Source organism: Telmatherina bonti (genome assembly GCF_933228915.1).
Source record: "Telmatherina bonti genome assembly, chromosome: 13".
NCBI classification, from domain to species: domain Eukaryota; kingdom Metazoa; phylum Chordata; class Actinopteri; order Atheriniformes; family Telmatherinidae; genus Telmatherina; species Telmatherina bonti.
The window spans coordinates 6,615,080-6,640,440 of NC_136611.1; the positions used below are offsets into that span (position 1 = coordinate 6,615,080).

The window sequence follows — 25,361 nt, forward strand, 5'->3', positions numbered from 1 at the left end:
CTTTCACAGGTGACATTTCCACTCCAGCGCTTCAGTCATTTCTGTCTGTGTGCAGGTCTTTCATGACATCGCCTACAAGGCGAAGGACAGACAAGACCTGCTGGCTGGCATTGATGAGTTCCTGGACGAAGTCATCGTTCTTCCTCCTGGAGAATGGGACCCCACCATCAGGATAGAGCCTCCCAAATCCCTCCCCTCCTCTGATAAAAGGTCTAGAATCACACCTTACTACGACATTTCCAATTTCACTCGAGCTACCTTTTGTGCCCAGCATACCAGCTTTTATAAAGTGTTTTAGAGGTTAAATCCTGTTGTTAGACCCACTTCTTTTCACTGGCATTTTACCCAGAATGATTCTGCTTTTATTGTTTTATATTTTATTGTTTTATGTTTCGATATGTTAATTATTTTATATCTAGTACTTTGTTCAGCAGTAGCTGTACTTTCTAAATAAAGTTGGCTTGGCTTAACAAAGAGGTAATAACTGGCGATATTGCAGTTTAATCTGCATTAATAACATTCTGATGAGACGTTTTGGCTTTGAGAAAAGTAAAAGAAGCCTTAAAAAATCTGCAAGTCTGTGTTTATTAAAATTGTAAGAAGTGAGACATCTGGGCCAGCTGAAAACGCTGCCTGTGCAAAATATTATGCAGAAGAGGAGCAGCAGTTGGACGGCCGCTGATGTGCATCCAAGTGTACATCACAGCATTCAATTATTTAACAGCAGCAGTTAGTTTGATTTAAAGCTGCAGGAATGTCCAGCTGCTGTTTTTTTTGTTTTTTTAGCACTGATCAATCAGGCTATTTAATCACCTAATGGAAATCTACATTGTCTGATCAGCAACGTGAAAAACTGGGTCATGACAACACCGTAATGTTTAAAGCTGTACTGCTTAAACGTTATATAACTGCAAGGTGAGTCAGCAGTCCGATATCTGACCTGGATACGGCGAGGTGATCTGATGTCAATCAGAAGAAAAGTGACGTCGGCTGAGAGTGGATAAAAGTTTCATGTGTCTTTTTAGGAAAAACATGTATGCAGGAGGCGACTCCCAGATGAACGGAGACATGCCTCACGATGGAGGTCAAGGAGGAGGGGGACATGAGACGGGGGAGGAGCTGGAAAAGACTGGAAGGTATAAAAATGTCTCAGTGACTTATTTATGTCATTAAAAACCTGAAAACATCCCTCAGCTGCTCTGCTGCTTTGGGATGTTGTCATGTGTCTTGCAGTGTGTGTATAGTGCACCCATCGACCTCTTCATTCAGTCCACCTGCGTAATCGCCTGTTAACACAAATAACTAATCAGCCAATCACATGGCGGAAACTCCGTGGATCCAGTCACGTAGACACGGTCGCGATGACTCGCTGAAGTTCGAACTCAGTATCAGAACGAGGACGAAAAGGGTTTGAGGAGCTTCAACGTGACACGGTTGTTTCAGAAACTGCTGACCTCCTGGGATTCTCACACACATCCATCTCCAGGGTTGCAGAGAGTGGTCTGAGGAGGAGAAAATGTCCAGTGAGGTGGTAGTTGGATGGACAGGTGTGCCGTTGGGAGTGTTAGAGGAGAATGGGCAGACTGGTTGGAGAGTAACTCAATCACTGGTTCCAACCACGTCATGCAGAACATCATGTCTGAACACCCAACCCGTCCAGCCTGGAAGCAGATGGTCTCCAGCAGCAGAAGACCACAGCGGGTTCCCTCCTGTCAGTAAGAACAGGAAACTGAGGCTACAATTCCCACAGACTCACCAGAACTGGACAATAGAAGATGGAGAAACGTTGCTGGTCTGATGGGGTTTTTATTAGGTGCAACATCCAGATGTTGGGGCAGAATTTGGTTCAATTACTATGCAACCATGAGACATGGATCCACATGGAAACACTGCTTTAGTATAATGGTTTGATGGAGGTTTTCTTGTCCCAGTTTGGTCCCCTTAGTACCAGTATGACATGGTTTAACCTCCACAGCCTACCTGAGTCCTGCTGCTGACCATGTCCATCCCTTTCTGAGCACAGTGTAGCATCTTCTGATGGAAACTTCCAGCAGGATGATGCACCATGTCACAAAGCTCACATCATCTCTTGACACCAACAGAGCAGAGATCCCCAACTCTAGTCCTCTAGTTCACCGTCCTGCTGACTTTTCCTGCCTCAACACACATGACTCAAGTGAATGGCTCAATGTGCAGAGCTTATCAGAGATCCTTTAAATGGTAAGCGTTGTAGCAGGGAAACAAACACTACCTGCAGGGCAGTGGGGCTTGAGACTAGGGTTGGAGATTTCTGCAAGTGAGCAGCTCTGGTGGAATGGGAGATTCTCATAATGGAAGTTCAGCCAACTAATCTATGAATGAGTGAATGTATGCTTTATTTCACCTTCAGCTCTGTAAGCTCAAGGTTCATGTTTTCATGTTGCACATGTTCTTTACGACATGTGCAACTAACATGAGAAAGTAAACTGGAAAACAGACGTAAATAGTATAGTATAATATATTATACTAATGATAATATGAACTCAACATGTCAGAGAGGAAGCATAAGCTTATTGATAAACCTTCCCCTTCTCCAAAACTCGATTAACAACCAGTGTCTCAAAACATACATAGTCACATGATACAGATTTAGCTGCTGTGTGATGCTTCATGTCAGTATGGAGCAAAACCTCCGAGGAATGTTTCAAACACCTTGATGAATCTACGACACCAAGAACTTTGGTGCTGATGAAGGACAAAGTGAGTCCAACCAGTACTGAGGAGGTTTACCTGATAAAGTGGCCGGTGCATCAGTTTTAGTTTGTTATGCTTCATGTTGGTAAAAATGTTCTCTTCTTTGTGTGTTCTCAGGTTTTGTGGGGGTCTGATACTTGATATAAAGAGAAAAGCGCCTTTCTTTCTCAGTGACTTCACCGATGCAATCCACATCCAGGCTCTGTCGGCCATTTTGTTCATTTACCTTGGAACTGTGACGAATGCCATCACCTTTGGTGGTCTACTGGGAGATGCAACAGAAAACATGCAGGTCAGGCAGGGATTTAAGCAAAACTGAATGTGAATACTGTGAACTCTTTACAGTAATGTCTGATTTTGGTTGTTCCTGGTTGTGTGTGCAGGGTGTGTTGGAAAGCTTCCTAGGCACTGCCATAGCTGGTGGCGTGTTCTGTCTGCTGGCTGGCCAGCCTCTCATCATCCTCAGCAGCACCGGTCCTGTTCTGGTGTTCGAACGACTGCTTTTCAACTTCAGCAAGTATGCTCTTTGTTTTATCTTTTTCATAATTATGCTCAACCTTCCCTCAGAAAGAAGGAATGGTTTGGTTTTTCCACAGTCAGAGAACCAGAACAGAACCACGTCGTTGTGCAGATGTGTCCTTCCGCAACACAAATTTCTGAAGATTGTGTACAATTCCAGTGTTTTTCTTTCGTTTCTATCAAAACAACATTGTTCATAAATGCTGTTTAAAAAACAGATATATGTAAAGCCAGCTGGCATTTTCAGATGCTAGCTGGTATTTATTAATGCTGGAAACACAATTCCTACACGTGCTTTAGAGCCGCTTCTGCACACCCTCGTAGCAGACGGTGATGGTCCCAGTCTGCATTGAAAACTCTGCCATCATTCACCAGAGTAAATGTTCTTTTGGCCTGTTCTTGCACCAGTTTCTTATAGGGAAAGATCAGAGTATTTTGTGTCTTTGGTTGGTTATGTTCCTGTTTAGGGTAAATTAGATAAAAATTTGGCATCTCGGGTTTGTGAGTGGGTGAGGGAAGTATGGAGCATTACAAGTCGATCAGTAGTGGCGTCGGCAGTAATGTGGACTCTGCATCGTTCTGTTGTGGTGAAGAAGGAGCTTAGCAAGAAGACAAAGCTCTCGATTTACTGGTTTATCTACTAGGGGTGGGAAATCTGAATTCTTTTGCTTCACAATTTAAAAATTGAATTTTTTTGTTAAAAAAATCTTTTTTTCCCCCCTCCAAATAAATAATAATAATCCATTATAAAACTTTTGTCTTTTTTATTGGTTTTATTGATCTTTTTAATTGTCTTCTTGGCCATTATAGCAGCAGAATGATGGTCTGGCTACTGTGTTGTTTTTTCCTAATTTAAATCAAGAAAAATGACAAGCAAAAAAAAAAAAAACGTTTTATACATTTATTTTGTATTTAATCTAAAAAAAAAAAGAGCAATATTGAAGAATTGTGCAAATTGCAATTTTAATCGAATTGGCACCCAAAAAATCTAATCGAATTGGGACAAAAGCATATCGTCACAGCCCTGTTATCTACCGTGACCACAAGAATGAGATCACAAACACAGGCGACTGAAATGAGTTTCTTCCCGAGAGTGGCCGGGCTCTCCTTTAGAGATAGGGTGAGGAGCTCGGTCTTCCAGGAAGGGTTCAGAGTAGAGCCGCTGCTCCTCTGCATCGAGAGGCAGCATCTGGTTTGGATGCCTCCTGGACCTCTCCCTTATCATGTGTTTCGAGCTCTTCCCTGCTGTAGGAGACTTTGGGGAAGACTGAGGACACGCTGGAGGGATTATATCTCTTAGATGGCCTGATGAACGCCTTGGAATCTCCCCAGTGAGCTGGTAAATGTGACTGGGGAGAGGGATGTCTGGGTTTCCTGCTCAGGCTTCTGCCCCTGGACCACAACCCCGGATAAGCGGCAGAAAATGGATGATAGATGGATAAATAAAAATGAAACAAACACAGTTCAAGTGTCAGGGTGGGGCTTTACAAGCTGCCATCCAATCAGGTTGTTTAATTTGTGTGATTTCAGTGAGATTCGCCACTAAAAAAGAGCACAAACAGAATTCAGTGTTTGTCTTCAAAATGCCCAGCCATCCCCAGCTTACAACTCTTCCTAACGTTTACATGCTTGTTGTGTTTTGCGTTCAGAGATAATGATTTTAACTACCTGGAGTTCCGCCTGTGGATCGGCTTGTGGTCGGCGTTCTTCTGCTTGGTGCTCGTGGCCACTGACGCCAGCTTTCTGGTGAAATACTTCACTCGGTTCACAGAGGAGGGCTTCTCCTGCCTGATCAGCTTCATCTTTATCTATGATGCCTTCAAGAAGATGATTAAATTAGCCCACCACTATCCCATCAACTCTGACTTCAACATGGAATACGTCACGCAATATGACTGTCTCTGCATGGCTCCTACAATCTTAGGTGAGACAAGCCTGTTTTATTCTTTTTGGCTTCATCTGTGGATTCCAGTAGGACATGCTGCTTCTGACTGTTGCAGATTTTTACACACAGTATTGTTTGTGCACAGTAAATGAATCCTTCTTGCTTTTAAGCCAGGGGTCATCAGTCCTGGCCTTCGAGAGAAGGTGTCCTGCAACACACCTGACCCAGATAGTTCCCCATTGATTTGAGTGAGGTCTGTTGCAGCAGGAAAACTTCTAAAACCTGCAGGACTCCAACCCCCAAGGACCAGGTTTGAGGATCCCTGCCGTAAACAATGTAAACCAGCTTGAAGGCTCACATCAAGACAAAGTGTTTTAGAAAGGTTTCTGTGTAAGTTTGTCCCTGGATGTGAGCTGGGGACGTGGAGCCTGGTGGCCTACCTGTTACCTGGTAAATGATTTAGGTGCTCCCAAAGTAAAAGTGCAAAATTTGGCTGCAAGAATGTTACAGCAATGAAATACTGAACTGTGCAGCTCAGACTGATGAAAGTTTAGTCTTATCTTGTAGCATTTAGCTGGGGTTAGCATGTGGGTATTCCATCCTGCGCTCACAGATTTTAACATTTTAGTTTGACGATGTGTTTCGCTGTTGCAATGCATTGTTTAAAACATCATGTCATGAGGACATGTTTCTGTCTTGTTTCTGCAGCAAATGAAACTGAGTTTATGGGTGATCCGCTAGAAGGTACTTCAGTCTTGTTCTGGAACAACACTGGTCTGGTAAGACTCTGTTTTTTGACCCCCTCAAGAACCTCATAAAGCATAATAGTTTCAGTTGCCTCTGTCATTGTGGTGTTTTGTTTGTGCGACATAGTGTATCCTTATTAGCTTGTATTGCTAACAGTATCTAGCTGGTTAAAGAGGAAAGATGCTGCGTAGATCCTCTCTGTTTTCCAGCTCTCAGCTGGAAGACGGCCAGCAGATACGTCGTACTGCAGCCTGTATTTGACCTGCTTACTCACTGTATTGTTCAAGCTGAAGATCTTCAGTCAGATTTCCTGGAAATCTTCGACAGATTTCCTGGAAATCATTGACAGCCTTGAAATCCCTTCTTGGAAACTTAAGCCAGCCACGTAGTGCAAGAGACACATTGCTAAATATGCTCATATTTTTTTGCGGGTAAAGTGAGCAGCAAGCCTGTTGTTTCCAGTTTGATGTTGCTTCTTTCCAACGCAGACGGTCTGAGACAACCAGCTGTGACTCGTGCTGTTACAACTTTGTTTCCCTTCTGTTGTGTGCAGCCGCAGAATGCCACATGGTCGTCCCTCACAAAGACGGAGTGCTTAAAGTACAATGGCGAGTTGGTTGGGAAGGCCTGCGACTTTGTCCCAGACATCAGCCTCATGTCCTTTATCCTCTTCTTTGGTACCTACACCTGCTCCATGTCGCTGAGGAAGTTCAAAACCAGCCCCTTCTTCCCCACCACGGTGAGTAACACCAACATACTGGAGTAACAACACCAAACCAGGTGTGGGACGAATGCCGAACGGCGTGCTGATTCCAATGCTCAACAACAACGGCGTCAGACAGAAAATAGAAAATAGTGTCAAGTCATCAGATTTGATGCAGATCTGCAACAGGTTAAGTTGCAACAGGTTACAAAAGGAAAAGTTAATGACAGAAGACCTGGATGTGCTTCTGGCATCCTTACTAAAATATCCGTTATGTTTTTATTCTCATGCAAGTAGAATGAGCCATTTATTTCTATTTCCCAGGCGTTCGGCCACCATAGTTGTGCCACAATGTCTGAATGGACTTTGTCTGAGCGAGGGGAAGACAGTTCACATGTAGGCAATGTTAAAGTAGTGACCGACTACTCACTAAGACCAAGTGGACCGCATCAGTCCAGCTCTGATGTCCTTAAACCGCCTGCCTGTCTGCCAGACTGGTTCAGGACCAAAATACATCAGAGAACTCTTCACCCAGTGTGAACCTACCAGACCGCTCAGGTCATCTGGATCTGGTGTTTTCTCAGTTCCCAGAGTCAGAACCAGACATAGAAAAGCTGCATTCAGCTTCTATGCTCCACATGTCTGGAAGAAACCCCCACAAAGCTTCAGATCAGCTGAAACATCCAGTTAAAGATCTTCCTGTTCTGCAGGGAAATCTGCCTTGTTTCTTTTAAAATGGAATTTTTAATCCTAATCTTATTTTTAATGGTATTTTACCTTCATGTTTCATCTTTTTCCTTTCTCTTGTTTTTAATTTTAAAATTTATGAAGTCTCTGTGAATCACTTTGACTCCTCCTGTTGTTGAGTTGTGCTGTTTAAAAACATTTTCCTTGCCTTCACCAGAGGCCATTGGATCCACTCAGAGATGAAAACATTTGTCTGGAAGACTTTTGGCCACTACAGGCCACCGTCCGTTCTCAACTGCCCATCTTTACCACTCAATGTTAGGAGTTCTTACAGCATTATTTTTTAGAGATAAATGCATGAACAATCTTTTCTAAATCTGTCAGATAAACGTACAGATTTGACATATTATTCAGTCTGTCTCTGTTGAGTTCTGAGTCTACGCCGAAACCCAGATTTACAAGCTAAACTTCAGCTCAGATTGACTCGTCATCGTTCTCTCAAAACTGTGACTTCTGTTTTTCATCAAACTGATGGAAAATTAGCAAAATCCAATTATTTGGTTGTAAAACTTTTAGAATTACCTCGTGTTTTATTGATGCAGATTTGTGTTTTCGTCAACGTCGTAATGTTTTGTTGCCTTGCACCGTCTGTACAGTATGTAGATGTTAAATAAAAGAAGCCCTAAAATCGAACCATGTGGAGCTCCATGTGTTATTTTTGCCAGCTGACGTGCAGTTATTACTTACAGACCCGAGCAGCTTGTCTCTTCGATGGGATTCAACAGGTTTATCGCCGTGGCAGAAAGCCTTACCAAGAATTCCAGCCGCCGCGATAAATCTCTTGCAATAAAATAGTCTCTATCTCTTCTGTTCTTTCATCCAAATGGAAGATATGCAGGAGTTTTAAAGCAACTGGAAACATTCTTGAACGATTAAAAACACAGCGCACTGAAGGTCTCAGATGTTTTGTATGAATTCAAATGTTTCTTCCAGTTTAGCAGATTTTTGCATTTCTTCCCATTCAGGTAAGAAAACTTATCAGCGACTTCGCCATCATTCTCACCATCTTCATCTTCTGTGGAGTCGATATCCTCGTGGGAGTTGACACTCCTAAACTCATTGTGCCAAGTGAATTCAAGGTGAGCTCCTTCTTCCTTCCAGCAGATAGTTTGGGTTTTAGAAATCCACAAAAACGCAACAAAATGATGCTGAAGTATAAAAAAACAGAAGAAAAATTCAGTTTCATTGTGCTGAAGCTTCTTTCTTCCTCCTTCATAGCCAACAAGCCCGAAACGAGGCTGGTTTGTTGCCCCCTTTGGAGGAAACCCCTGGTGGGTTTACCTGGCCTCAGCTCTTCCTGCCCTTCTGGTCACCATCCTGGTCTTTATGGACCAGCAGATTACTGCTGTGATCGTCAACAGGAAGGAGCACAAGCTAAAGGTACATAAAAAACCCCGCTGGGTTCTGACTTATAGGGCTCAAATCAGAAATTCAAGAAGAGAAGTTTTCTGTTTGGGTACAAGAGTCACGTTTTGTCTTGGTGGTTTGTCTTACTGGACCAGGTGTGGGTTTTCGTGCATTTCCCATAAACTGTCCGGTGTCCACCTTCACACTGCAGTTAAATATCATTCTTCTCATGGGAGTGAGAGATGTTTCATGAGAGTGACTGCACATGGTTCAATTCTAAAAGCAACTACTTGTAATTTTCAGGGAGACACTGCTGCAGCTGAGTTATGTTTCCTTTGATTTTTAGAGAAGGGGGGGGTTACTTTAAGATGTCAGTGTTGAATCATCTCAGAGAACTCTGCATCAGAGGACCTAGTTTTTCTGCTGGATTCATCTGCATTGTTTCTGAAGTGATCCGAGCTGTTTCAGAGGATTTAAAGTCGGGCTGTATCTGCAGCTGTGCTCTGCACAGCGCCCGAGGCTGAGCATGCACCTGACCTCTGACCCTGTTTGTTGTCTGTACCAGAAAGGGGCTGGTTACCATCTGGATCTGTTCTGGGTGGCTGTTCTGCTGGTGGTTTGCTCCTTCATGGGTCTGCCGTGGTACGTAGCCGCCACCGTCATCTCCATCGCTCATATCGACAGTTTGAAGATGGAAACCGAAACGTCGGCTCCAGGAGAGCAGCCCAAGTTCCTGGGTGTGAGGTGAGAGTGTGAGCGCATGTCACACACATGTCACAACTCGATGTGTGGAGTAAGAAAATAAAGGGAATACAAAAAAATCAGGTTGGAAATGTTGCAGAAACTCAATGTGACATGACGGAGTGGTGTTTACCCCTGTGCTGTAGCACCACCTAGGGGTGGGATGGCAAAAGGAGAGGACAGAATCACCTGGAGAGGTTGTGTGTTTGCCTGCTTCTGTATACAACACAGCAGCTTGCCAGTAACAGGAATCAAAGTAGATCTTTTCTTATGGGAAATCTGCACAAAATGGAAATAAATTTTCAAGTTTTTGTTTCTACAAACAGGCTTCTGCAGAAATCAACCACTTATTTATGACCTTAAATTCCAGATTTATTTGCCATTTGTAAGCATGCACTTTGACTGGGTACACTGGAATTACTTTAAAAATCTTAGAAGTAAAATAAAAAAGCCAAATAATTAAGAAAGAAGCACTTATTTACAATATAAATCAGATTAAATTGAACTCAAACCAGATTAGTAGTGACATAAACTGCATAAAAAACATACAAAAAGAGGAAATTCCAGGTGTATTGACCTAAAGTTGATATGTTTTTATATAAAACCTCATAGATCCAAATGTGACGTATTGATACATACAGTTGCATCACTTTATGTTCAAAACTTTCATCCAAATCCTGTTGAAAACAATCTGACACTGGTTTTCTGCCCCTGATAGATACCAGCAAGCAGAAGATTAATAGTTTTGACACATCACATTGTAGTCATGTCAGTCTTTTTCTGAACGGCTTAGTCTGACTAAGGGTCACTGAGCAAGAGGCGGGGAACCCTGGACAGATCGCCACACAAACTTATGGACATTGTAGAGTAACAATTTACCAAACACGCATGTCATTGGTGGGATGACACGGTGGAAGGAAACTGGAGAGAACCCACGCATTACACGGGGAGAACATGCAAACTCCACACAGAAAGGCCACCTTCCGGGTCTCCCCCCCTGCTGAGGGTCAAACCAGCAACCTTCTGGCTGTGAGACCACAGTGCTAACCACTAGACCACCGTGCAGCCAGCACATTGTGATAAATGGTGAATATCCAAGAAAATAGTGATTTTAAAATGCGAAATAATCACTTTTTTTTTAATTAAAAAAAAAGGGAACTTTCTCACCGTATTTTTATAACTCAGACTTTAAAGGGTTAAAGTAAATTAGCTGATTTGGCGAAAGTTGAAAAGCGACTTTACAGCAGATTACTGTTGGATTATTAAACCTGGATCCTGATCCTGTTTCTCGTGGCGGCTTGGCTTCAGGTGCGAGCGACGGCCTTTCCTCCCGGAAACCGCGGGAACTAACTGGTTTTTAGGAAAGCCGCTTCCGTCTCATCCCCTGTCGTTAACGAATAGTTCTTCCTGATCTCCATTAGTTTTTATTAAGACATCTTTAAGCAACAAAGTCTGAGATCACAGACCTCTTTTCCCAGCGGAAAAGAAGTCTGTGATAATTGGTATTATGACAACATTCGGTCTATATTTCATGTTTATGACAGAAAGAGTTATTTTCTGTTCTTGTTGTTGGAAGGCTTTTCTTCTGTTTTTGTGCCGGGGATTTGTCCTCTGCCGCCTCCTGATGTGTCAGCTGTGAGCTGAGCTAATAAACTCATCCAAGTGTCTCCACCAGCTCCAAACTTCCTGCTAACAGGGATGTTGTTTGGTTTTATGTGGATGGAAGAGAAGATCTGGATGTGTTACAGTTCACAAGAATCCAAATCATTTTAGTTGCATTTCATCTGACAGTCTTTGTTTTTGTCCTTTTGTTGCAGAGAGCAGAGGGTTACGGGTGTGTGTGTGTTCCTCCTGACTGGACTGTCTGTTTTTATGGCTCCAATTTTAAAGGTAATTAAAAAAATAGTTGTCTTGCTGTTTGCCAGTTCACATTAAACCTTACTGGGTCTTATTCACCGGCCGCCCTTAGAAACTTCATATTTATATAAATATATTTATATATTTTTTTTCCTGTTTTTAAAAAAAAATCTTATTATATAATAAATATTTTTATAAATAAATTTTTATGAATAGAAATATATTTCAATAAATATTTTATATACATGTTTTTATTAATATAGATATATTTATATGGTATATTTATTTTTATATTTATATTTAAACTTTATATTTACTTTATTTATGGCTCCAATTTTAAAGGTAATTAATAAAATAGTTGTCTTACTTTTTGGCAGTTTCGACATTGAAACTTACTGAGCCTTATTCACCGGCCGCCTTTAGAAACTTTATAGTTATATAAATATATTTATAATTTAATAAATATTTTTATAAATATATTTTTATAAATATAAACATATTTATATTTTGATAAATATTTTATATACATATTTTATTAATATAAATATATTTACATTTAAACTTTATATTTACTTTAAAGAGTCTAGCGTTCACAATAATCTTTGTATCTTTGATTTATTCTTGGCTACGAACAAATCCTTCAAACACTCAGGAGTACTATTACTCTTAGTTCACTAAAACACAATAATAATACCAAAGTAATGTTCTTGTCAGCTTTTTTGTTAATTTACAAAAATGTATGTTTAAATTAATAGCAAGATATTACAGATTGTGTCCTAACATTATAATATAATTTAATTAAAGACGTTTCATGCAGATGGATTTTATTTTATTACAACACACTCTGCAGATATGTTCCCTCTCGGAGGTTATAGTCGCTTGTGACTCCCAGATCCGTCTGATAAATGTCAGATTTAAACATTATAATTTGCTACAATTGTGTCTTTTATTATGACAATGAGTTGGTTGTGTGTTAAATAACAAAACTAACCTTTCAGACTTACCTGAGGTGTCTTTCATCAGATGTGTCTATGTGTGCATCAAAAACCAGTAAATTTCCTTTACAAACTGCAGAAAGTAAACAGTAGGTACTCAACGGTGCACTTTTTTCCCCATTTAGCCGCTAATCCGTGAGGACGTGTCCTGACAGGTTTGAAACGGTTTTGAGCTGCTATCCACGTTCAGAAACAATTCGCTACCTTCTGCTACATAAAGCTGCTTTTTCAATGATTTCAACCTCACTGTCATCATTTACAACCAAGTTATCGCTTGAATAATGAGGACAACATGTATAAAGGCACAGTTTTATTATTAGCTTTAGTTTAATTCTTTTGGCAAACTTTTGTCTGTTTACTCACCGCCTGCAAATCATGACTTTTTAATAGAGACGTCTGATATTATTGGCATACAGATATTATCGGCCAATATCAAATTTAAAATGCAATATCTTAAATGATTGGTTTTTACTTTTTTTGATAACGTAACTTTTACACAACATGCACATATTTATATCAAACTCTTCAGCTACGTCTCTTCTCTCTAAAAATGACACAATATAAGAGATGTCATGAGTAGTTTTCCCAGATATTTTTGTTTGTTTGGCACAACTTGCTCCAAAAATATTGGTATCGGTTGAAGTCGTTATCGTAAATTAAGAGTTGGGTTAAATCGGTATATCGAAAATTAGTGGGGGGGGGGGGGGGGAACAGCCAATAACGAACATTACAACTTTTTAAGGGGATTTTTGGATAAGTTTACCTACAGAATAAGGCCTTTAAATTCACGAGAAGTTTGCATTCATCAAATTAGGATTAAACATAAAAACAATTATGTGGTCAGCGAACTCGTTTGTGAATCTGCTGGAAGTATAATTCAGGAATAATTTGAAGAGGATTCATATTGAGGGCTGCACGGTGGCGCAGTGGTTAGCACTGTGGCCTCACAGTAAGAAGGTCGCTGGTTTGATCCTTGGCTGGTTTGGTCAGTGGCCTTTCTGTGTGGAGTTTGCATGTTCTCCTCGTGTATGCGTAGGTTCTCTCTGGGTACTCCGGCTTCCTCCCACCTTCCAAAGACATGCATGATAGGTTAATTGGTCACTCTGAATTGCCCCTAGGAGTGAGTGTGAGCATGAGTGTGGTTGTTCGTCTCTCTGTGTGTGGCCCTGCGATGGACTGGCAGCTGTCCAGGGTGTACCCTGCCTGTCGCCCAAAGCCAGCTGGGATAGGCTCCAGCTTCCCCGCCACCCTGAATTGGAATAAGCGGTTCGGAAAATGAATGAATGAATGATTCATATTATGAAACAGGCCTATTCTTAGTTATTAAGTCCTTTTCTTTTGTGTCTGTCTTTTTGTGTCTGACAAATCACATTTAACACAGCAGGAACAACCACAAAGTCCCATGATTAACTCTTCCAACATGTTTTGTGGAAAGTTTCATCCATAACGAACCCTAGCTGCGGTGGGCTTGCCCCCTACGAACAACAATCTGTCGCCTCTGAGACATAAAGCGGCTTGTAAACCTGCTTAACTTGATATATGGTGCTAAAACTATTTGTCTGGAGTCGTGGTTGTGCTGTGATATGATTGGTATGATGAAGAGGACCGATTAGACCTTGTAATTTCACTCAGAGTGGTGCACAAAAGTGTGGAGAACGTAAACTTTTAAATAAATGATGAAAGCCTCATTAACAATTAACCTCCAGCTTCTAAATGTTGTTCATAGACAGACTGCAGAGCTGCTGAGAAAGCAGCAGGAGGATGTGTTTTATTTAAACTCATATGCAGGTTTAAAGTCAGATTAATGAGCTGCTTCAGGTTTGAGCTGCTGCTGGAGACCATCTACTTCCAGGCTGGATGTTCAGAGTTGCAATTCTCCACATCTTTGCTGGAACCAGTTCTTGTTTGACTACCTGTTGCCTCTCTATCATCTCCAACCAGTCTGTCCAGTCTCCTCTGACATCAACAACTGGATATTTTCTCTTTCTACATACCTTCTCTGGAAACACTAGAGATGGTTGTGGTAAAATCCCAGTGATAACTCAGAGCAACAACCATGTCACTTTTAAAGTCCCTTAAATCTCCTTTCTTCCTCGTTCTGTTGCTCAGTCTGAACATCATCATCAGGTTATCTTCATCATTTTGCTGTCATGTGATTGGCTAACAAGCGAGAAAGTACCTAATAAAGCGGCTGGTTGGCGCGTTGTGGACTGTGACACAATTTTACTGAATTATTTCAGCGTATATTTCCTTTCTTTTACCTAGTTTATCCCCATGCCTGTGCTGTATGGAGTCTTCCTTTACATGGGAGTGGCCTCTCTCAATGGAGTGCAGGTAAATTTGACATTTTTATATTAATAAAAGGTTTGCATCAATAGTTCAGATACTATTATGTCTCATTCCTGCACGGTGTGTTTAGTTTTACTCATACTGATGATGTTACGTGTTTGTAAAGAGACAAAAGGCAGAGTTACTGCTGCTGTGAAAATCCATATTTGTGAAGCTCCTCATGATCATGTGTTTTTTTCCTTTTGGTGTCCAGTTCATGGATCGTCTCAAGCTGCTCCTGATGCCAGCGAAGCACCAGCCAGACCTGGTTTACCTGCGGCATGTTCCTCTCAGGAAGGTCCACCTTTTCACCTTCCTGCAGGTCCTCTGCTTGGCTCTGCTCTGGATTCTGAAGTCCACCGTGGCGGCCATCATATTCCCCGTCATGGTAGGAGACGGTTTTTGGAAATGGGGAAAGTTACTGATGTCATTCAAGTGCTTATTGTTTTGTTTTTATGTGTTTTTTAAAATATGTTTTTAGTGACAGAATCTTGACAATATGACAGTATTATTTTTTATATATTTCTTTTTTTAATGAAAAAAAAATTACTAATTAATGAGAATTTTTTCACATTTTCGCAAACATTATTAAAAAAGAAAACAAAAAAGTTTTGACCTCAGACCATGAGTCAGTCGATTGATAAATTAACAAATAAATAGAGCAAATTTGAATTAACTTGTTACCAGCCGGTCTAATAAATGGACTTTTTGGTTCCTAAACTACATGCATTTTTATTTTTAAGTCTCCCCACCACTTATTTTATCTTAATTTTGCCCCTCATTCAGCTGCACTTTGTTCAGGCCTTAGCATGTAAACAACATGCACGCTAACATAAGCATGCACAGGGGCAGACACAGGCTGATTTTTCTGATTAGACACCGTCAGGGTCCTAAAAGGAAGACAGAAATGTCTTACAGATGTGCGTAGTTCAGTAGTTGTAGTTAAAATAAGTCACTGGCATTTGGCTACGCACTTCCTGTCCAAATACAACTACTAATGTCATGTTAGGCTGTTAGCTTGATGCTAGCATGTACTTATTTGGTAGCATCAGATTAGTTTAAAAGCATTTGGGGGGAACATTGCCATATGTGGTTTTCATTAACTAAGAACACATTGGAGCTGAACATAGAGTTCATTAGCTAAGCTAACGCTACATGATCCTGCTAAGTTTAAACAGCAGGCTAGCAAGGCTGCTACATGACTTTAAAGTAAGCTAGAGCCTAAAAACGTGAAGAAATACAGTCTGTAAACAGGGTTATATTGGATAAAAGATCTAAGAGTGAAGAGAAAAAGTGATGTTTACAACTTTTTTGTAAAAAAAGGAAGGACTTGGAGTCAGCAGCCGCGACATGGAGCTAGCCATGCTATAGTCTACTCACCGGAAGGAGCCATCGATCCCTCCACTGTCACAACAAAAACAAACATACTGTGCCCCAAAACCACCAACTTACTGTTTTTCTATTACTCTTTTTAAATATTTCAACATGATACAGATTATGAACATAAAGATGTTTTATTTGTCATTTTTATGTAGTATGACCAGTTTTTACAGCAGTATATGTGTGTGTGTGTGTGTGTGTGTGTGTGTGTGTGTGTTAGAGGAAGGAGTACAATCATTTCATATCTTAGTATGCGACTCCTCTGATAAAGGTTTCGTCCATCCTCTGGCCTCCCCGTGTATAAAAGTCCAGCTCCACCACTGAGCATACTGCTGTTGGATGTATGATATGATATGATCATATAGTGCTCATGGGAAATTTACGTTTTCTTTCATACCCGCCGGGAGGAATTTGGACAGATATTAATTTAGAGCATTGTTGTCATGTAAAATGAAAGTTATTCTTTCCAGTCTGAGAGGTTTTAGTATTTATCTAGCTATACAACTTCTCCAATGTGGATGCATTTGAGATAATCTTTTAACTTGCAACACTCATCAGGATTCTAACTAGGGTGACCAGATGTCACGCTTTGTGCAGGATCATCTCACATTTCTATTACTTTTCCCATGTCCCACAAAACGGGGCGCTGTCCCGCATTGTTACGACCAGTCTTCGGGAAAAAAAAACCAAAAAAACAAAACAAAACTGGTTTTTACTAATTGTGTTGAAAAATATTTGACGGCTGCCACATCACACCACCTGCTGATTTGTTACAATCATGTCAATCAAACTAGGAGGCGGGACTTAATGCCCACTAAGGATGCACTGGTGCACCCACTAACCCAAATAAATAAATAAATACACCGATTGATCATGGAGGACAGGGAGACAACCGCAGTGAAGAAGAAAAAGTATTGTTACAACAAAGACTGGGTTAAACAGGTTCGAGGAGACTGTGAGGGTTTGTCAAAGTAATTTTTAGGTGTTGCACGACGGGGAATATGATGTGAAATGGCACAAAAATCCCAGTCACAAAAACGCCCTACTCAGAGGGAGGCTTTATAATCACAGATTTGTTATGTTTGGTTAGTCATTTTATTACCAAAGAGCAGAATTAAAAGTTTTGTTTTTTTTTTAACTTTGTCATGGAATAGTGGAATCTCACATTGTCCCACATTTTCCATCTTTGTCCCAAATTTGGTGACAAAAGATCTGGTCACCCTAATTCTAACACTCTTCATGTTATTTATTTATTTTGTTGAGTTGATATGAGATAGATGAAACACTGATTGGGATGTTTTCAGATCCTCGCTCTGGTCGCTGTGAGGAAAGCGATGGATTACATGTTCTCCCAGCATGACCTCAGCTTCCTGGATGACGTTATTCCAGAGAAGGACAAGAAGAAGAAGGAGGATGAGAAGAAAAAGAAGAAGAAGCGGGGCAGCATAGACAGCGACGCTGACGGTGTAAGCTTTTCATTTTAAAGTTGATGGGAAAAAAAATCACTTAAATGCAGCGAGCTGATGTCTAAAACAAAAGGAACAACTTCTATTTTTCTTCCCTTGTGTTGTAACTTCCACGCCAGCCCCGTTTACCACTTTCAGCCTGTCAAAGCCTGCAGCCTTGTCCTGAAATCCCAGCTGTCCTCGTTCGTTGCAGCAGGCACCAAATAAGGAAAAACTCCTTGTCTCGCATGTTTTTATTTATTTATCGGAACGACTGGTGAAGCTTTCATTTTAATCCTTAAAAAAAAAAAAACCCACGGTGCCTCAAACGGCTAATTTTCTAAACTTTATGGGAAATCCAATAAGCTGGAAAATTTGTAAGATTGTGCATCATGTGCAGATGGACATCACTTGCAACAGAAGTAACTTAAATGCTCTACTCAATATTTTTTTAAATATTAAGGTCTAATTTAATCATATAAAAAATTGAACACATGAAAATATTTGTGTTTTAATTCAACCGGGGGAGCGGTTACGGTTTTTTGTTGCATCGTTACACACAAAAATCAATGTTTCACAACTGATCTGGTGCCAATGTTTATATTTAAATTACCTCAGTTTGAACAAAAGAGCTGAAACTATGTGCCAGTGTATCTGACACTCACCTGATGAGTGTGGAGAAAAAGACATTCTGCTTCGCAGCAGGAAAAGAATGATGCGCTAAGCTGTCTGCATCGTCTCTCAGCTGCACCTGAAATCTCCTGTCGTCTCATGATGTCAGAAAAGTATAAAGATCACAGATTCAAGATGAAGAATCAATGTTTTTCCAATTGACTGTATATAAAAGATGGACGGAGCCTTCGGCGGTTAAAAGTGAAGCCTATGCAGAAGTGCATGAAACTGCAGTTCCCCCTTCATCCTCTAGGGGCTGCAAAACAGAGCAAATCCCCATAGACTCCCATGTTAAAAAGGCCAACTTCACAGCAGAAATAAATATGTTTACAGCCTGGTACAAAAATCCATTTTAGGTTTAATAGTTCGGTTTACCTTCATGACAACTGTGGAGGGAGTGAATTTTTTTCTAACTCGCCCGTTTAAAAGTAATTTAATCTGGTAATTCTGCATATTTAGGGGCGTGTCCTTTTGATTGATAGGTACCCAATCTCCTGCTTCAAGTCAGAAGAACGCAGAACAACCGCAATTTTTAGCCGGTTAGCAACTTGACTTAGTTTTAGCCCGCTTACCTTTGTTAGCTGGTTAGCTCCTGTTATCTCCGGGTTAGCTCGGTTAGCTCTTAGCTACAGAAAGCTTGGAGTTCGCTCGATGTCAATCATCCACCATGACGCTCACAGCCCCCCTCTCAGCTCCACCTCTTTGCCCATGTTTGTATTTTCTGGGCGAGACGACACGCATGCCCCTGCCAAGATGGTGATGGTAGGAACCGCCCACCGAGCTTCAATTCAGCTCTTCAGAAACCTACGGGTGACGTCATGGAGGCTCCGCCCATCTTTATATACAGTCTATGGTTTTTCCAGTAGAACTCGAATGTTTATGACGGTAACTGACCGACTCACAGCTCCCGTCTCAGAATGTGTTTCCTTTCCCTCCCCCAACAGTCTGAATGTCCTTACAATGAGAAATCTCCCAGTATAAAAATCCCCATGGACATGATGGAGCAGGAGCCCTTCTTAGCTGAGAAGGCCTCTGACAGTGAGTAGAACCAAACCACCTGCAGCGCCGGAGGGAAAACCCGTCTTGCTCCCGCTCTGCTTCCTCAGTCCGTGTCTGATGACGTCCTCTGTCTTACAGAGGACGCTGTCTTTCACTCACTGCTTTCTTCCTGTGCCACGTCATGGGATTAACATATTATCTCTCCTCGCCTCTCTCTGTCTTTTCTCCTAAACATGCATGAACTTTACTCAATGTTTGGGGTTCTAATGATTTCATTTGGACATTTTTTTCCTTTTCAGCTCTTCTTACTTGTCCTTTTTTGACAGTATTTGTCTGAAGATATAATTATCTCCTCTGCTGCAATAATTACTAATCATGAACCTTTTCACTAAATCTAAATGCTTAACACATAACCTGAATGCACAGTCGTTTAAGATAACAGTCAGATAAATATTGCACACCTGTCAGTCCACCTGAACTCTACAAGAAGCTACTTTGTGTGCTTTAAGGTGCCGGTCTGTGTGGATGTGACAGTTTCTTTTTCCTCTTTTCCACAGGAGACAAGTCCCATTCACTCCTTGAACGACACACGTCGTGCTGAGCAGCTTCGCTACTATCAGGCCAGCTACTTGTCCAGGTGAGAACTGAAGCTGACTGCTGCATCCTCCTCCTCTGCAGATGCTGTAAAAGGTCACATGGCGAGCGAACATGTAATGCTCGTCTGATCTTTAAAGGTCACTTGTGCTAATTGCTGACCTATGGCTAACTGTATTGTTTTGAAGAGGAGGTAGAGACGGGCGCCGTGCCAGCTCAGCTGTCATGGCGAGGTTCAGTCTGTCCTTGCAGCTTTGACTCCATCAGTCGAGGTTTTCTCTAAAGAATGAGATGCATGTCTTTTTTTAGAAAAGATTTCCACTGCTTGTAGATTACAAGATGATTCATTTGAGCAAAATAATTCTTTAGGAGTAGACATTCTAAACGACAGCAGGCGCTGACATCACGCTACTAACAAACGCCATGTGGGTTTGTATTCAAGTGAAACTGGCTTCATAGTTTCAGTTCAATTCAGCTTTATTTGTACAGCGCCACTTCATAACAATGTTGTCAGTGGGCACTTTACATACACATCATTTCAAGCCAATTCATACATAGCTTATAATAGAAACCAACTGATTGCATGAAATCATGACTTCGTCATCTGGACGTTCAGACTGGGACTCATGGACATCTACCAGCACAGATGCACTAAAGCAGGGATGTCGAACTCATCTTAGTCCAGGAGCCGCATCCAGTGCAGTTTGGATGGAGTAGTGAAATAACAGCGTAATAACATATAAATAATGGAAACTTTACATTCTTTGCTTTATTTTAGTGCAAAGACGTACAAATACATTGTCTACCATTCATGAACTCTATTATTAGAAAAAATATGATGAACAGAATAAATTTTCTAATAATAATAAATGCAGTTTCAGCTATTATTTGCCTGTTATGCATTTACATCATTTAGTTTTTTAAATTTTCATATTTTTATTCTATATTTATTTAATATTTGTAAGATTTGTATTTTAGTTTCATACATGAAATCTATATAAAGCACATCTATATTTTAAATTTAAAAAAAAAAAATGTGTATTTTTTAAAATAAAATAAAAAAAAATATATATATATATATATATATATATATATATATATATATATATATATATATATATATATATATATGTATTTTTTAAAATAAAAAATAAATAATATAGTTATTTTAAAAAAAATTGAAGTTCACATATGTTCTACAAAATATATTACATTTATTTCATTTCGCTTTTAATTTTTCTTTTTTAAAGTTTACATAGAATATATTTCGATATTAAGTTGTTTACATGTGGCAAACATTAAAACCTACAAACCACAGTGGATCAACAAAACCAGACAACATTTAATCAGTTTTCTAAAACCACAGAAAAGTATTTTACATTGATTTGAGAAACTTGTCAAGTTGTAGAAATTATGAATGTAGATGTGCCAAAACTGTTTTCTGTAAAGTAAGTGTACATTTCCACATCCGTGTAGCAAACCATGAACACCTGGAACGAGTCACCTCATCAAACTGATCTCAGATCATTAAAATGTGACTCGCTTTGTAAATGGTGTGTGCAAAAATCCCAGGAGATCGACAACACGCTGCGTTGGAAGTCACTGAACTGTCTTTCTTCCTCATACTGAGGCTCAGACATCTTGACCATGTCAACATGCCATGCATGTCGTTATGTTCCTACATGCCGCCACATCTGATCCATCTCCGCGGAGGAGGTCAGAGGTTTGGCTCAGAAACTGATCATACATGAACACCACTTCCTGAAATGTCATCATTTTCCTGCCTTGAGCATGTGGGGAGGGTTGGGGGATGAAACAAACAAAACAATAACATTACAAAATTATAAAAAAAACTTTTGAATAAAGATTTTTTTATCTGGTATGACTGATTGGAACAAGGTCCCGTTGGAGTCATAAATGGTTTAAAATTAATCCTGTCTCACAAAGACTGAAGCCAGATTGCTTTAACCCTATAAAGCCAAACATATCGCATTACATACACACAGTGGACATTTTGTATCATTTTATGGTAAAAACTTTGCCCCAAATCCTGTTAAACACAATCTGATACTTGTCTTCTGTCCCTTCATACAAACCTGGAAGCAGAAAATACATACTGTATGGTAATAAATGGTAAATACCCCCTTAAAAATGTAATATTTAGTTGAAGGGCAAAAAAACCCCCAAAAAAACTGGACAATTTTTTTTATGGGTCGCGCCTTAAAGAGTTTGACTTAAACAAGTTTAGAAAATCACTGTCATGGATTCTCAGCTCTGTTTCTGAGAGGCAGACACGAAATCGGTCAACTAAGGTCACGTTTTATCCCCCCGACCCAACCCTGATGCCAGTGAGATGGTAAAACAAAAGGTTTTGTGCAGTTTTGGCCTCTCGTTTCCATGGTAACAGAGTTTAGAGTGGGCTTGCCTTATCTGGCTCCGATATTCCTCTCTGATCAGTCACAACACCTGGTGTAAAATGCCCCTTAAGACAAAAGCTTCTAAGACTAAAGCCTCGGCTCTCCTCTTAAACATCTTCTATTTATCTGATTGCTTCTAAGTGTTTGACATCTTACGGCGTGGAAGGCGGCATAAATCCAAAGTATTATTTTATTATCAGGAGAAAAACAGGCTCCAGAATGAAACTTTCTTCAGGTGTGAGGTAAATCCGGTCATGTAAACATGAATCGGAGTGTTTCGGGACTCTTACTCCAGCAAACAGCACAACAACAACAACAACAGGTGGCCAGAACAAAACACTTGTGAGTAGTTAAAGCGGCTCTATAATGCTATTTCTAGTTTTCTGAGCTTTCTACAGTGTTATAGTGTTGAATACTCATCAGGCATATGAGTGGCGCCATTTTTTATCATCTAAAAGCATATTTGAGTTTTCCAGCACGCTCCACGTTCAGTTTCCACGACAACGGATATTATTTGTTTTAGAGAGTTTTTACCACAAAATTTTAGTGACGTCCCAGGGGAGGGACTTAACGATTGGTCATCTTCTATAGGTTGTGCACGTTCACCAGAAGAAAGCCACGCCCACCTTCACTGCTCAGTATAACTACTCCTAGCAGTTGACCAATCAGATGCAGCCTGCTGGCAGGACAAGGGGCGGAGCTTCCTCTGTTGGCTTGTTTCTGGCGGATCTGAGAGGATCAATACAACATGAAGGAAGGGGTTTTGTAGAAAAGGCTTGATTATTTCTTCTGGACTTGCATATTAAAATAAATCAGACTGAAATGTGCATCATAGGGACCCTTTAACGTCTTACCTGCATCAGCAGTCAGAGCACTTTCAGCCGAAATGATCAGAAGGTCTACTGATCAACAGACACATTAAAGGTTTTCCAGAAGTGAGATTTGAGATGAGTAGACTTGTCCAACACTCGGCGCTTTACTGCAGCTGGGAAAAATGGCCATTTATAAGAACTACAAACATCAACACACTGGTTCCCACTCTGATGTTCCTGTTTGTGACCCCCACCCCCGCTCAACGGCTGATTAACATCATATGGATCATCATGCAGCCATACTCTAAATCTACGGCTTAAAAACAGTCAGAATCTTCATGAATAAGGAGGATGAGGTGGTGATTGGTGGATTCGGTTCACCGCTGTGATAAAACACCCACACACCAAAAATCAGCTTCATGTCCTAACTTTTACTAAGATCCGCATTATCAACCGAAATATCAGTAGCTATTCTTCCTGGGCTGTCCCCTATATTACATTACAATTTATGTAAACAGTTTTATACACCATGCACACCCACAATCACACATAAACATCCAAACAAAACATAGAATACAACGGTTAAAAAAGAAAAAAATAAATGAAATAGAAGAAAAATAAACATTAATAATCATTAACTGTCATGTCGGGCGGTGGGGATGTGGACCCAAATGCAGAGAAGAGCCTCAGGGATGCAGATTCAAAGAGATTTATTTTAAGCCAAGGAACTCAGGGGACTAAAACAACAAAATGATCCGGCAACTGGGAACAGAAAACCAGGAGAATATGTACAGCCAACATAACGAGACACAGGAGGAATGACTTAACTGAGGACCAGGTGATCCAATGAACAGAAACGAAGGTCAAAAAAGAAACAAGACAAGTGAACTAAACAGAAAAAATACAAAATAAAACAGGAAACCAGAAATGAAGACACATAAAACATCACATCATGACATTAACAGTGCTCATAAACTAACTAGCCATGCTTTATCTCTGCTAGTTCATTATCCAGTCCACTTTATTTATACAGCACTATTTATAAACATAAACAGTTACCAAAGTGCTGCACAGAATAAAGCAAAAACAATGTTACAGTCCTAAAATATCAATAAATACAAAGTAATAGACTTAAAATCAAACCCAATAAACAGGAAAAAACCAATAAATAATTTAATAAAAATGAAATGAAAATAAATAAATAATTATGATGTCTGTATTGTAAACAAAAAGAGTTTAAGTTTCTTTTGAAAACTTTTTGTATTATTTTCCAGTAAATCCTTGCAGCCCAATCCATCCAACCACGGCTCCGTAAAACACATCAATGTGTTAAAGGAATATTGTTCTAACTTCAGAAATTCATCTGATGTTTCACTAAAAAAAATCCCAAACTTATCTGATAAATATTGATCATATATTTTCTCCGATCATCTCGCGTTTGAGAAGCAGCGCTCCGACCTGAGCACTGCGGTCCTTCCACGTGTCCTAACCACCGCCGTCTTCCTTGTTTTGCAGCCCTGAGATGAGCCCGTTGAAGTCTGTGCCTCAGATTAGGATAGACATGGATCCGGACGATGACAACACGTTCTACTGGAGGAGCCGAGGATCTGAAACGTCTCTGTAGAAGAGGAAGCCGCAGCTCGCTGCTTTTTACTGACTTCAAGTGACTCTTTATGACTCAAACATCCTCCAGGACTTTGCTTTTGATAAGTGGGGCTAAAAAAAAAAGGGAAGATCTTTTTTTTTTTTTTTTTTTTTTTAAAGATCACGTTATTTCTAATTATTTCAGTCCTCACCACCATGAGTCATGTTCTCACAGTGAACAGCTTCTGTCTCCTCCTCACTATGCAACTGCTTCCTCCAATCACAGATCGTGCATGGAGTGCCCTCTCTGTCCTTTTTATACACACACACACACACACATATATAAATTGATAAATATATATAATCTCTCTGATTTTTGTATATGAGCCGAATTACTCCAGTCAGGTTTTCCTGTAGCAGGAAGGTCTGTTTTCTAGCTCTACCTCTTGTTTTAGATCCGATGCTCATCATGAACAAAGGCAACGTGCTGATTCTGGACGGGGGTTTGATTCCGGCCTCCGTCCCTGCATAGAGCTGACTCCGTGTATTGTAGCTCCTGAAGGAAATCACATAGAAATATAAGTTAATTAACAACGAATTAACAGCACATTTTTGTGTGCAGATGTGGTAAATATTTGTATCATCACTTATGGATGCAGCTTTGATCGCTTCACCTTTCTAACGGACTCTTTCACACGTTCACTTCAAAGCTTTTGGTACTTTTTAAATTAAATTGTGTTTTTTTCTTTTCTTTTCCTTCTTTTTTTTTAATGATCATGTGTATATGTTGGTAACGTTTTCTGTGTTTACTGTTTTACTTTGTGGGGTAGAAAACTGATCTCATCCGACTTTCCTC

The 25,361-nt window shown here is 40.2% G+C and overlaps 1 protein-coding gene across 1 annotated transcript in view; it reads left to right on the plus strand.

Annotated features, from left to right (window-relative positions):
- slc4a4a (solute carrier family 4 member 4a) overlaps positions 1-24,545 on the plus strand; it is a gene marked incomplete at its 3' end in the record, with an annotated part of 88,075 nt that extends 63,530 nt beyond the window's left edge. The window contains exons 11-25 of the mRNA XM_079250776.1: positions 56-210; positions 1,026-1,136; positions 2,851-3,025; positions 3,117-3,250; positions 4,902-5,265; positions 6,444-6,623; positions 8,300-8,413; positions 8,553-8,714; positions 9,247-9,425; positions 11,240-11,312; positions 14,540-14,608; positions 14,817-14,990; positions 17,287-17,448; positions 19,656-19,735; positions 24,437-24,545. Of these exons, the coding sequence (XP_079106902.1) occupies positions 56-210; positions 1,026-1,136; positions 2,851-3,025; positions 3,117-3,250; positions 4,902-5,265; positions 6,444-6,623; positions 8,300-8,413; positions 8,553-8,714; positions 9,247-9,425; positions 11,240-11,312; positions 14,540-14,608; positions 14,817-14,990; positions 17,287-17,448; positions 19,656-19,735; positions 24,437-24,545 (2,241 nt within the window). The remainder of the gene's footprint in view (positions 1-55; positions 211-1,025; positions 1,137-2,850; positions 3,026-3,116; positions 3,251-4,901; positions 5,266-6,443; positions 6,624-8,299; positions 8,414-8,552; positions 8,715-9,246; positions 9,426-11,239; positions 11,313-14,539; positions 14,609-14,816; positions 14,991-17,286; positions 17,449-19,655; positions 19,736-24,436) is intronic.
- Between the last annotated feature and the right edge of the window lie 816 nt (positions 24,546-25,361).